At 39.8% G+C, this 13,135-nt stretch overlaps 1 protein-coding gene across 14 annotated transcripts in view; it reads right to left on the bottom strand.

Moving 5' to 3' along the window:
- Window positions 1-13,135, bottom strand: part of PTPRT (protein tyrosine phosphatase receptor type T) — a 935,828-nt gene that overhangs the window by 194,326 nt on the left and 728,367 nt on the right. For all 14 annotated transcript variants that reach the window (XM_070420943.1, XM_070420935.1, XM_070420937.1 and 11 more), the window contains one exon: window positions 5,621-5,894. In XM_070420943.1, coding sequence (XP_070277044.1) covers window positions 5,621-5,894 — 274 coding nt within the window. The remainder of the gene's footprint in view (window positions 1-5,620; window positions 5,895-13,135) is intronic.

Raw genomic sequence — 13,135 nt, 5'->3', positions numbered from 1 at the left:
AGTCAGGACAGTCTACAGGAAGTCTCCCAGAGTTAGGAAGGTATGTGCCTCCATGTGGAGCCCACTGGACAAATCGGCATATGCCAGGTAAGGATGCTCCAACTCCACCGCCTTCCCAGAGAAAGGGGAAAGAGAACAAATATTACAATAAACTGCCACAGACGCCATATATACATTGTGTCATTTACTCTCCCCAAAATTTGGGGACGTAGATCATGAATCACATAATATATGTTGAGATGTTAAGTCACAGCCATAATTCAAAGTCCAGTCTGATGTCCAAGTCTCAGCTCCTTCCATCTCCCCATGCCACAGAAAACCCATCCACGTGCAAACATTTTTAAACAGTCCTTGGACACAACTAAATATAGTTTCTTTCACTTCATTCACAGACACAGATTTTTTTCCCCCCTAAGCTAGCCCTACCTAGATTATCCCAACTATTATAATGTGATTACACTACAAACAATAGTCACCCTTCCTTCTCACTTCACTTATTTAGCTCAGCATCTGGCAGAGGCATCACCCAGGTGAAATGTGTCCCCATGTGATAACAAGGATATGGCCAGGAAAGAGTTTTCTTTCTGCATAAAAAGAACACACACAACTGCACTGCTCCACAAGAGATGGCTTCTGACAGATATCGGCATGAATCTGCCACACTTGTTTTGCATTCAGCCATTAATTACGGTCCTTTCAACTTCACAATCATGGCTAATGATGGTGGGGAAACAGAGAACAGTAGAGTCAGCAGACCTCATTCTGGGAAGAGCAGGAAAGAAACAATACAAAACTGCACCCACCCACTGTTTACAACTGAGACTGCTACTCTGGGTACCATTTGGAGGAAATCAAGGCTGCCCAGAAGCCTGGAGTTTTGGAAATGAGACAGCTGGGGGCAAGTTTTACTACTCTAACGGAAGGAAAGTCCTTTAGGGCTCATCCATCTATGGTGGAAATAGCTCAGAACCACATCTCTCATGCTACAGTGAAATTCAGACTGTACTCACACTTATTTAGTACCTTTCAGTATTCAAGATTTTTTTTTCAATTCACTCTCAAATAAGTATTTCTATTTTATAAAGGAGAACACTGAGACTTAGAAACAACAAGAAACAAGTTGTAACCTCATTCATTCATTCATTCATATAATGATGCTGAGTATCTACTATGTGTTAAATATTATACTCAGTATGGAAGATACAGCAGCAAACAAAACAGAGTTCCTACCTCCTGGAGCTTAGTCTAACAAAGGAGGCACACACTATGCAAAAACAAGTGCAATTTAAAAACACTGAGCATTTTAAAGACAACGAACAGGTTAGCATGCAAGTGAGTACTGGTGTGGATGAATCTTAGATAACATAGGTGGGGAGTTTCCAGAGGGTGTGATATTAATGATGAAGTCTGAAAAATGAGAAGGCATTAGTTCTTCAAGGAATAAATAAAAGAGATTCAGGCAAAATAACGCTTGTGTGAAGGCCCTAAGTGAGAAATATATCTTGGGATGTTTGAGAAATAATGTCTTAGAAAATGATCACGAGAAAAAGGGTGGTTCAAGTGTAGCAGGCAAACCCATATCTGAAGTATAATGTTAAGTCTGTATATGAGAGAACAGGAGATAGGATGGAAGAGATGCAGAAATCATGCCATGTGAGAAACAGAAGTAATTGCATATTAAATATCAATAAGAAACGGCCTGGGTGGCCAGGGATGGTAGTTGGTGCTGTCATATTTCTCCAAAAGGCTGACATAGGAAAAAAGATTCGATTTGTTCAAATCGATACAAGATCTCAAGTGGAGAGAGTTAAGGAGACCAAATTTGCCTTTGCAGAAGAAAGAAAGTGCTGATAATTTTACCGGCTCCCCAAAGAATCAACTCTCTCCAGAGAATTGCAGCAGGTCAAGCTGAGGCTATATAATGACCTGCCAAGAATGCTTTATTGGAGATATCATGTTGATTTCTAGTCTAGTCTAGATGACACTTCAAAATCCATCCAACTCTAGAATGCTACAGATCTCTAAGATAGTTGTATTCAAAACAAATGGTTACAATATGGCCTGAACCACAAGGAAGTGAGGTACTTAGAATTCAGCACCAAGGACAGTGCCTGGCAGTTGGGACTGCCCCTACTATTCAGACAGAATATTATTTCACACATTTATTTATTTTTTATTTCTCCCCTACTAGAATGTAAATGCTATGAGGACAGGGAGTTCTTTGTCTGTCTGGCTTACTACTTTATTCCCAGCACTTGGAAGGGTGTATTTTATTATTACATATAGTATGAGCTTGCTAGATGTTTACTTAATCAGTAATATCTAACTCTTTTAAAAAATACGTTTTTGTTGATTTTAGAAAGTGAGGAAGGGAGAGGGATAGAGAGAAACATCACTGAGATAGAAACATCGAACGGCTGCCTCCTGCACGCCCTTTACTGGAGATTGACCCCACAACCTGAGCGTGTACTTTGACTTTGTCCTGACTTTGGAATTGAACTGGTAACCTCTTGGTTCATGGGTTGACGCTCAACCACTGAGCAACACCGTCAGGTTAATATCTAACTCTTAATTGCTTACTTAAAGTCACACAGTTAATATGGTTTTGTGTGTAGGCAGTGTGATTGTAAAGGCTGAATATTTAGCCATTTAATATCCATAGAATAAAGACATCTGAACCCTAAAATTCTTACCATGCTCTGACTGAAACTTGCAGGTAAAGTTGGGAGTAATGAACTTGATTGATAGTGAATTATTCAACTGGGACTACAACTACCCTGCAACAAATGGCCTTTATCCTTTCGTGTAACTTGTTTTAATTTAATATAGCTTGGCTTCATCCTTTGTTTTTAATCTTCCAGTACCAGGGATTTGCTGAATTCTGGTTTTTACTTGACCCAAGGTATATTTTCCACCTATTTTGAGGGGAGGAAAGCACTACTTTAAAAAAATCAAATCTAATGCATTTGTCTTACTTTATAGTTGCTTATTTTTATGTTTACTTATAATTTCCTTTGTTTCTCCCCATTTTCTTTGTAGGTTGTTGTTTTCTGGCTTTTTAATGATAGTTTGGAAGACTGTCTTTATGTTTAAAAACTATACCTTAAAAATTCTTGGTATCAAAAATAAAATAGCAGTATTTATTTCATCTTGTCTAAAGTGGAAAACCTAGCAGATTTTTATTTAGACGCATAAATCCTCTAACTCTTTCTCAGTTTCTATTGACATAATAGTGAATTGCATACCCAGATCACAATTGTTATTATTTTACATTACACACCCTCTCTTTAAGTATTAGTTTTTATATTAACCTTCTCTTTTGTAACATATTTGGAGCAAGTATTTAGCATCAACACTATATATAATTAGTGTCCATGCTCACTGTGGGTCATTTTATCCCATATTTCTCTATTCTTGATTTCTTTATTTTGATTCTTTGCTCAGCCAAATGCTCTTTGAATGATTTATTAGAAGCGGGGCCTGTGGGAGCCTGTGGATACTGAAAATGTCTTTCTGATGTATTGGCACAAGAACAACAACTTGGCTGATAAAGAATTTGTGGGTTATACCATTTCGACTCAAAAGTCCTCCAGGCTTAGCTGCACTGTGTGCTTGCTTTTTGATGTGAGAAATCTGAGAGGGGCCAGGCAGGGATTTGTCAGACTGAGAATAGCTTTTCTGCTCCTATGACCTTTTCACACAAACCCTGTTCAGTAAAACTTAATACTAAGTACAGTAATTGGAAGCAGTGTGGAGTCTCTCTCTTGCCAGAGAAATACAACAGCTCCACAGCTTTTCCTCTCTGTTCCTGTGAGGCCAACTGCACCCTCAGGACATCTGGCCCAAGCACCTTTCTGGTTCCATTCCTGCTTGTGTGTCATTACTGCAAGTCTTAGATCCAAAAGGGGAGTACACGTGGTGTGGGCTTGAGAGCACAAATAATTACTGCTTATTGATGAGCAAGGCCTTGCTCATCTTGGAAGGAGTAGTAGAAACTGGTTCCTAGATCAGCTAGCTGAAGAGTGGGGGGACTTCATTCCCAAGGGCAAAACCCCATGTCTTGAGAAGGGTAATGTGGTGTGGTGTTTGGGGAGCAGAACCTCCAGAAGCCCTTCTTCCTCACCTGCTCTTCTGCTCAGGGCCGAAAATGCTCCTCTTGGGGTCCAGTTGTCAGTGTTTGGGGTCTATAGTCTGGGTCTCTTGCTGGGTTCTTATGAGCATCGTAGTAGGATGTAACAGAGTATGAATTGAGTACAACTATAACTCCTCTTCACAGCATGCAAACGCAACAGCATCTCCTGACATGTTGCCAAGAGCAGGAGGGCCACGCCTTCCCAGAGCTGTGCTGAACCAATAAACTGGCCGTTATGGGATGCAGTGAATCAGGAACAAGGTGGGCCCCAAGATGCTTCTGCCCATCTTCATGTTCCCCCCTCAATACATCCGTGTTTCATGCAGACGGAAGACCAGATGGGCAGGTGGAAGGCAGTTTGGCTGCTTCTCTTTGTAGCTTTATGCTCTATGTGAGGAGTGTTGCTTGAACCAGTAATAAATGTAGAACTGAAATACCAATGTGGAATTTAAATGGGTCTGTGGACATTTTAAATGTTAATTAGCTCCTCAACCCAGGTTTCTCACAAGATGATGACTGCCACCAGAGCCTGCACAGGCTCTTCACACGTCACCAAATCTGCTTTGGCTCAGCTTCCCCTTCTCCAGCCGCACTGGGGAGCATGGCACCTGCTCCACGCCCTTGCATCACTATAAGGGCACATCTACATAACCTTAGTATGAACTATAGAGGCCTAGCATATATCAGTTGTTCATTATAACTTGTTGAATAAAATATATTAACCTGGAGTATGTCCACAAAGGCATCCTAGAGAGAAAAGATAAACTTGTGTCATAAGAGGGACTAGCTTGCAGAAAATAAGACCAGATGGTTGTGTTGTGCAGAGGGGAGGTGGAGAGTAGGAAAGATCTTCTGCAACGGAAAGACTACCACCTGAGAAGGCGATTGCATGGGTTTTATTGGTCCCCAAGAATATGGACCAAGAGCAATGCATAGAAGCTACAATAAAATATATATTTTGTCCAGCAAAAATGCTTGACACACTAAAAAGGTTACCTTGTCTTTGGGAGAAAAATATATTTTCTAATGGGATTAACAGTAATGATAAAGGAGCTAGTATCCACTGATTAACTAAAATAGGCTTATACATTCACAGATATCAAATTGATAGGTATTTTATAGATGAGGAAATTAAGACTCAGGCCATGTGATTTGCCCAAGTGAAACACCATTTTTTTTTAAATCCTCCAATACAGGGATCTACAATTTTTTTCTGTAAAGGGTCATATAGTATGTATTTTAGGCTTTATGGGGCAGAGAGTCTCTGTGTCAACTATTCAGTTGTATGGTCGCAGCATCAAAAAAGTCATAGACTATATAAATGAAATGTCAGTGCTGTAGTAAAGACAAAAAAAACACCCTATTTGCAAAAAAAAAAAAAAGTATGGGCTGAATTTGATCCACACTCTGAAGCTGCACTGCCTTCTCATATGAGAAAGGACAAAATAAAAACAAGATGAGCAATGGCCTCCATGTGGCCATACTTACCCCATTGGCTTTGCTGAGTGCTTGGAAGTAGATACTGTAGCTTTTCAGAGGGGAAAGAGGAGGGTTCCAGTAGCCATTGTATGTCTTGTTGTCACCCACTGTGAAGGGCTGTGTGACAGGCAGGTTGGCGGGCTTCAACTCAGCAGCAAAGTAGTGCAGAGAATCCAGGCTGGAGGCGTTCCTATAGCTCACAGGCACCGAAAAGCACTCGATGATGTCAGCTGCCCGCCGTGATTTCTGAAGTCTTTCCTCCTTGACAACCAGCTGGTAAACACTGGACAGGATAGAGAAGAGGCGAATGAATTTTACCGGGTGGGATGAACTTCCTAGTCATTACCATCACCTCTCTCTACAAATAAACCTCCCTCCTAGGCTCCAGACTTATAAACCACTGCTTTGTAGAAATCTACCTCCATTTAGATGTTTCAAAGCCAGCTCACACTGGATATGTCCTTAAATGCAACTCTTCCCTACAAACCCGCCTGCTCCCCGACATTTCTTCCTTAGTGAAGGGTAGTGCTGCCCATCAAGTGGCCAGATCTTGCATGTGGGGCTCATCCTCAACTCCTACCTCCTTATACTTCACTCCACACCTCGAATCAATAAGCCCTGTTGACTTGACATCTGCAATCTGCACTTGCTCCTCCGCCTTCTCCTCCTCCCACTCATAATTCTGAGGATGGGCACTTATCCACCTCTTACCCAGACTCAACTGGTCTCTTTGTCTCTAATTTATTTGATCAACTAACCAGTCAATCCATTGATCTTCCTAATCATATAGTAGTGTCCCTTTTCAAACACTGTCATAAGCTGTCCATTATTTGAATGACACAACCAAAACTCCCCATCTGGCATTTGGGACACTTTGTGCCTGGCTTCGAGTCCACCTTTGGGAAGTCTGATCAAGGAGAAGAGAAGAAACAGCACATACAAGTTGTGCAAGTTTCGTGGCCCTAACCCATCCACTTTAGGGAAGCAGTATGGGAAGAAAGAAAAAGAAAGTGGGTATTATTTTTGTTGATTGTAGTACCTTCATCCCATTATCAGTGCCTTGAAAATAGATTTATCTAAGCTCTTTTTACCTCACTGGCAATGATAAAATCATATCTAAGTGAGAATAACCCCCAAGAGTCATATTCTAGTGCAAAAAATGTGGTTGCAATAAACTATTTAAGGTTATTTGTAAGTTAACAGGATTTTTTTTCTGTAGTAGAAAAATCCTGATAACATGAAAGAAGAACTTAAAATGCTCACCTCACAACAGAGTATTTACTCACCCATTTTCCCTCCTGTGATAACTTCTCTATTTCTCCCAATCAGAACACTGACATTTATGATCATATTTTTTGCATGACTTAACCCAGGGACCTCTTCTTTTAGGGCCCTGAAAGCTATGCTGCAGCCCCACCTCAATGCATAAGGTCAAGGAGAGTTTGAACCTTCTGTCACCTGCTGGTTCTGACATCCTCACTGCAGCTCACCTTCAACGCTACAGTGACTGACACCATCCTTGTCTCCCCAGCTTTTCAGACCTAGGCTTGCCAGCAAGTTTCATCCTGTAGTTTCAGTGTCTCCTGAGACAAGAACATTCTACTCCAGTCCCAAGTCACAAGACCCCCCGCCCCCAGAGAGGACAGTTGCCTCAGACACCTTTAAGAGCAAAGCTTGCAGGAATTCCTCTGCAGGCTTTAGAGAGCCCTGCCTCTAGACCGTCATGCTTCCTCCAATTCTTGAACTAATGGTTTAGATGATCACTCCTGCTTCACTGAGAGAGATCAGGGCCCTATCAGACTCATCCATCCATCACTGACACACCCTGTGGCCCCCTGTCTATATTTAGTGAAGATGTCTCCAGTCAAGGGCTGTATGCATTTAGAATGCTGACATCAGATGATAGAGAGTATACTGTAGCTCAAAGTGGAAGGCTGCCTGACTTCGGAAGGGCACCTTTGGGCTCATGTTCTCCCAGAAACAAACTTGTTTTAGTTCCAGTTCTCCCAGAATCAGGCTCTCAGCCAAGGTTTCAATGAAATGACGTGTTGCTAAGGAAGTGGACCCAGGAGAAACCAGTAAGGGAATAAGGGAGAGAAGAGGGGAGGGAGCCAAGCAGGAATGTGATTTTGGGCAAAGATCCAGTCTCTCAGCCTGATCCTACGGGGAGCCCTGGAATATAAACTGTACCTCAGAGTTAATCTCATCTCAACCCAAGGGCATTTGGGCCTCCAGTACCAATCAGTGAGTGGGTATGTACTCCACTGCAGAGACAGAAACTCCCAGGCACTCCCAGTTCATGTGGGGGGCAGAACAGGTGGCTGTGGTGGTCTAATGGGGAACATTGGAAGAAGGTCAGAACTGAGAGCCATTCGCATCAAAGCACATAGAAGCTGCTGATCAGCACCCACAGTGTCCCCTACAGGGCACATGCGACTTGTGTAGGAGCAGAGATCCAGGTGTACAAGGTGGATTTCAACCTTTGTTTCCAGCCCCACTCAGCTGAGGCACATGGGATGTCCCACCGATCACAGTGACTTTTCCACCACTGACTCTTGTATGATTCCATGTGTTCATTTGTAAACTTGTTTTACTTTTATACTTGTATAAGAGCCACAGGTACAAGGAGTTATAAATATGTAAAATATAAAATATCTAAGAAATTATAAAATTAAAATAGTTCCAGTCCAGTGGGAGTCCTGCCGGGCAGCTCCCACATCCTTTAGTGGCTCCATTGGTCACTGTGCCCACCTTCACTTGCTGGCACTACAAGGTGTCCGTGGCTTACCTGTGCTCTTTTTTAAAAAAATACTTTATTGATTTTTTACAGAGAGGAAGGGAGGATAGAGAGTTAGAAACATCGAGAGAGAAACATCAATCAGCTGCCTCCTGCACACCCCCTACTGGGGATGTGCCCGCAACCAAGGTACATGCCCTTGACCGGAATCGAACCTGGGACCCTTGAGTCTGCAGGCTGACGCTCTATCCACTGAGCCAAACCGGTTAGGGCTACCTGTGCTCTTTTTACCAAGATTGTAGCCAGGCGTTTCTCCAAAGAAGAAATTTAGAAGGAAGTATCTGGATATTGAGTTAGCTCATGGCTACTGTAATTCCACTGTTCCTATGCCCATACATTGGACAGAAAAAAGAAACATTTTTTAAACATCAAAAATTTATACTGATGGTTCAGACTGATATCGCCAATTCAAATTCAAAAACACAAGAGTCTTCCTCACCATCCCCATTCCACATTTGTTTTTCCTTTCTTTTTAAAAAATTTTTTAAATTTGATTTTAGAGAGAGCGGAAGGATAGGGAGAGAGAAACATCAATGTGAGAGAGAAACATTGATTGGCTGCCTCCTGCCCTTACCAGGAATGGAACCAGTGGCCTCTCAGTGCATAGGACAATGCTCAACTAACTGATCCACACTGGCCAGGGCTATTTTTCCTCTTCCCGACAGTGAGAACCCTCATTTCCAACATCAACATTTTCACTCATAAACTCTCTCACACAATACACACAAAATCGTCAGAACTAACTCATCAATGCCACAACCAACCTTAGTACTCACGAGTAAAGTTTACAATTTCTGCCCTGCCCTGCTCTAGCTCCTTCCCGAACAACTCAATCCTAACCCATTAGGTAGGGAGGAACAAGGCAGGTTCCTGTGTGTGAAGGGGGAAGCCCTGTGGGAGCGGAAGCCCACCCAGTGTCCCTGACACCTGTTCACGCGATTTGCGAGGTCAAAACTAGTTTTAGAATAACATTAAGACATTCTTTGCCTTTTGCACATTCAATCTCTCACAAGGGTACTGTGGAGTTCTTGCATAGCCATAGGACTTCATGACCGCAAGAGGCTGAATTCTCTCCATTTACTTCAATCAAGCAACATAATGCAATAGTTTGAATGCAAAAACAGATATAGAACCTAGCAGCCTTCTAGTCCACTGGACGCTAGAGGTTAGCAAAAATATAAAACAATGCTACACTTCTCACTAAATCACTAAATCAAATTAATTATTTTCATAAAAATATTTTGATGCTAACATGTAATGGGCTCACTACTGTTATTTTCAATAAAATGATTTTTACTTAAAGTTTTGTTAAATGAATGAATATTTTAAAATATTTCTCAGTTGCATTTTCTAATATGGTAAATTGATATATAATATTAAGTATAACTCACGTAAATTAAACTCAAGATTTTAAAAATTTTGTTTGTATCCTTTGACTACCAATCAACCCCGGCAATAATCAATTTTCTTTCTGTTTCAACGAGTCCATTTCCTATGACATGGTTTTACAGCATTATTGAGGTATAATTAACAAATAAAAATTATACATATTTAAGGTGTACAATGTGAGGCTTTGATATATGTATACATTGTGACATGATTACTACAATCAAGCTGATTAACCTATCCATCACCTCACATAGTAACCATTGTGAGTGGTAAGAATATTTAAGATTATTCCCTTAGCAATTTTCTAGTATAAAATGCAGTATTTACAGTTCTCCAGAACTTATTCATCCTGTACAACCCCTGGACCAACACCTCCCCATTTCCTCTACCCTCCAGCCTCTGACAATCACCATGCTCTATTCTGCTTTTATGAATTGGACCATTTTAGATTCCACATATAAGAGAGATCATGCAGTATTTGTTTTTCTTTGTCTGACTTATTTCACTTAGTATAATGTCCTTCAGATTCATTCTTGTTGTTACAAATGGCAGGTTTCCTTCTTTTTTTAAGTCTGAATAATAATCCATTGTTTCTTCATACCACACACTTTCAATTCCAACATGGACGCAGGATTCAAGATCAATATACAAAAAGCAATTATGCTTTTATCATTAGCAAACAAAAATCTGAAAATGAAATTAAGTAAGCACTTTCATTCACAATAGTATCAAAAAGAAGGGAGGGGGGAAGGGGGAGAGACCAACCAAAGGACTTGTATGCATGCATATAAGCATAACCAATGGACACAGACACCAGGGGGATGAGAGCATGAACGTGAGTGGGGGGGGGGCAATGGGGGAATAGGGACACATATGTAATACCTTAATCAATAAAAAAAAGAATACTTAGAAATACATTTAAATAAAAGAATTGAAATATTTGTACAATGAAAAGTACAAAACATTGCAGAAAAAAATTGAAGATCTAAGTAAATGGAGATGTATTCCATGTTTGGAATAGTCAATTTTGTGAAGATGGAAATTCTCAACAAATTTATCTATAGATTTTAAAAAATTTTTATTGAAATTATTGGGGTGACATTGATTAATAAAATTATATAGGTTTTAGGTGTACTATTTCTATAATATACCTGTATATTGTATTGTGTGTTCACCACCCAAAGTCAAGTTTCCTTCTGTCACTATTTATCCCTCTCTTTACCCTCTTCGACCTCCCCCAACCTTCCCTTTCCCTCTGGTAATCACCATACTGTTGTCTGTGTCTGTAATTTTTTTTCCTTTTTTGCTTATCCCTTCAAATTTTTCACCCAGTCTCCCAACACCTCTCCCCTCTCTATCAGAAACACAGAACACTTTTCTAAAAATGAACAAGCTGATACTAAAATGTACATGGAAATGCAAGGGTCCATAATAGAAAAAACAATTTAAAAATAAGAATAAAGTTGGAGGACTTACAGTTCCTAATTTCATAATGTATGCAAATCCATACAGTAATAGATATAAAATAGACTTATAGATCAATTAAAGAGAATTGAGAGTCTAGAAATAAACCACTACATTTATGATCAATTGATTCTTGACAAGATGCCAAGACAATTTCATGGTAAAAGAATAACCTTTTAAGCAAATGATGCTGGGTCAATTAAACTCACATGAAAAAAAAATCTAAAGTTAAATTCACACTACATAAGAACTAACAGATCTAATAGACAATAATATAACAAAACCAATAGATCATGGTCCTAAATAAGATAAGCTATAAAACCTCTAGGAGAAAATCTTCATGACCTTTGATTTAAAAAGGAGTATGTTGATATAACACCAAAATCACGAGCCATTAATGGGAGGAAAACACATAAATTGGATGTCATTAGACTTTAAAAAAAATTACGCTTCAAAATATACCATAAAAAGACAAGTAACACATTGAGAGAAAATATTTGCAAATCATGTGTATAGGACTCAGATTCAGTATACGTAATTACAATTTAATAATAATGAGACAAACAAACCAATTAAAAATTGGCAAAATATTTGACTAGACATTTCTAAATATGAAATACAAGTGACTAACAAGCTCATGAAAAGATGGTCAACCTCATTAGTCATTAGGGAAAAGTAAATTAAAACCACAATGAGAAACCACCATGCACATTCACTAGAACAGCTTATCAGTAAAAAGACAGACAATAATAGCAAGTGTTGACAAAGATATGAAAAAACTGGCACCCTCTGGGGAGAAAAAATGGTTCAATCACTTTGGAAAATAATCTAGTAGTTCCTTGACAAGGTAATCAAAAAGCTACCTTTCACCCAGCCATTGCTATCCTAGGTTTCTACCCAAGAGAAATGAAAAAACAGGCCTACACAAAATCTTGTATACACATGAAAATAGCAGAATTTTTCATGATAGCCAACATATTTAAACAATCTATATGTCCATCAATTCATGATAGCCAACGTATTTAATCAATCTATATGTCCATCAACTGGTGAAAAAGTAAGCACGATGTGGTATATCCATATAATGAAATATTATTCAGCAACAAAAGAAACAAAGTACTGATACACTCTACAACATGGATGGAGCTCAAAAACATTATGCTAAATGAGAGAAGCCAGGCACAAAAGACTATCTATTGTATGATTTCATTCAGATGAAATGTCAAGAAAAGGCACTCTTACAGAGGCAGAAGCCTGATTAAGTGATGCCCAGGACTGGAGGTGGGAGCAGGCGCCCACTGCACATGGGCGCAGGGTGTGATGAAATGTTCTAAAGTGGAATCGCGGTGATTATAGCACAACCCCATACATTTACTGAAAATTATGGAACTGTACACTTAAAATAGGTGAACTTTATGGTATGAAAATTATATCTCAATAAAGCTGTTCAAGAAATGAAGGAAATGGACTGAATAATCTTGGATGTTCTTTCTCCCTCCGAAAGTCTGTGCCTTAGCATTCAACTGTGCACGCATTTTTATGCAAAAATGCTATAATAAACCTTTGGCATTATTGCACCAGAGGGGCTAAGAACCAAGTGTGAGTTTTGTAATCCCCAACAGAACCTAGCTTTGAATTACGTTCTTCACATTAAAGGTCACTGGGAACTATGGAGCTGAAATTTACAATGGTATGTCTTAGTTAGTCAACCTTTTTTCCAAGGCCCTGGGAATTCCTGATTTTATTCACTATTTGCCTAGTCACAGTAGCTCTTAGAGGAGGCAAGGAAGTGGGAAGAGGTATACATTTGCAATTTAATTTAGTCAGAGTCTGTGCATGTGCCTCTTTCCTTGGCCTCTGACTAGCTGCGTGGC

The sequence above is a fragment of the Myotis yumanensis genome, unplaced genomic scaffold (assembly GCF_028538775.1).
Source record: "Myotis yumanensis isolate MYYU_CA2020_CCGP unplaced genomic scaffold, mMyoYum1.0.hap1 SCAF_7, whole genome shotgun sequence".
In the NCBI taxonomy this organism is placed as follows: Eukaryota; Metazoa; Chordata; class Mammalia; order Chiroptera; family Vespertilionidae; genus Myotis; species Myotis yumanensis.
The sequence above is the reverse complement of the archived record's forward strand: the minus strand, read 5'-3'. Positions and strand labels throughout refer to the sequence as shown.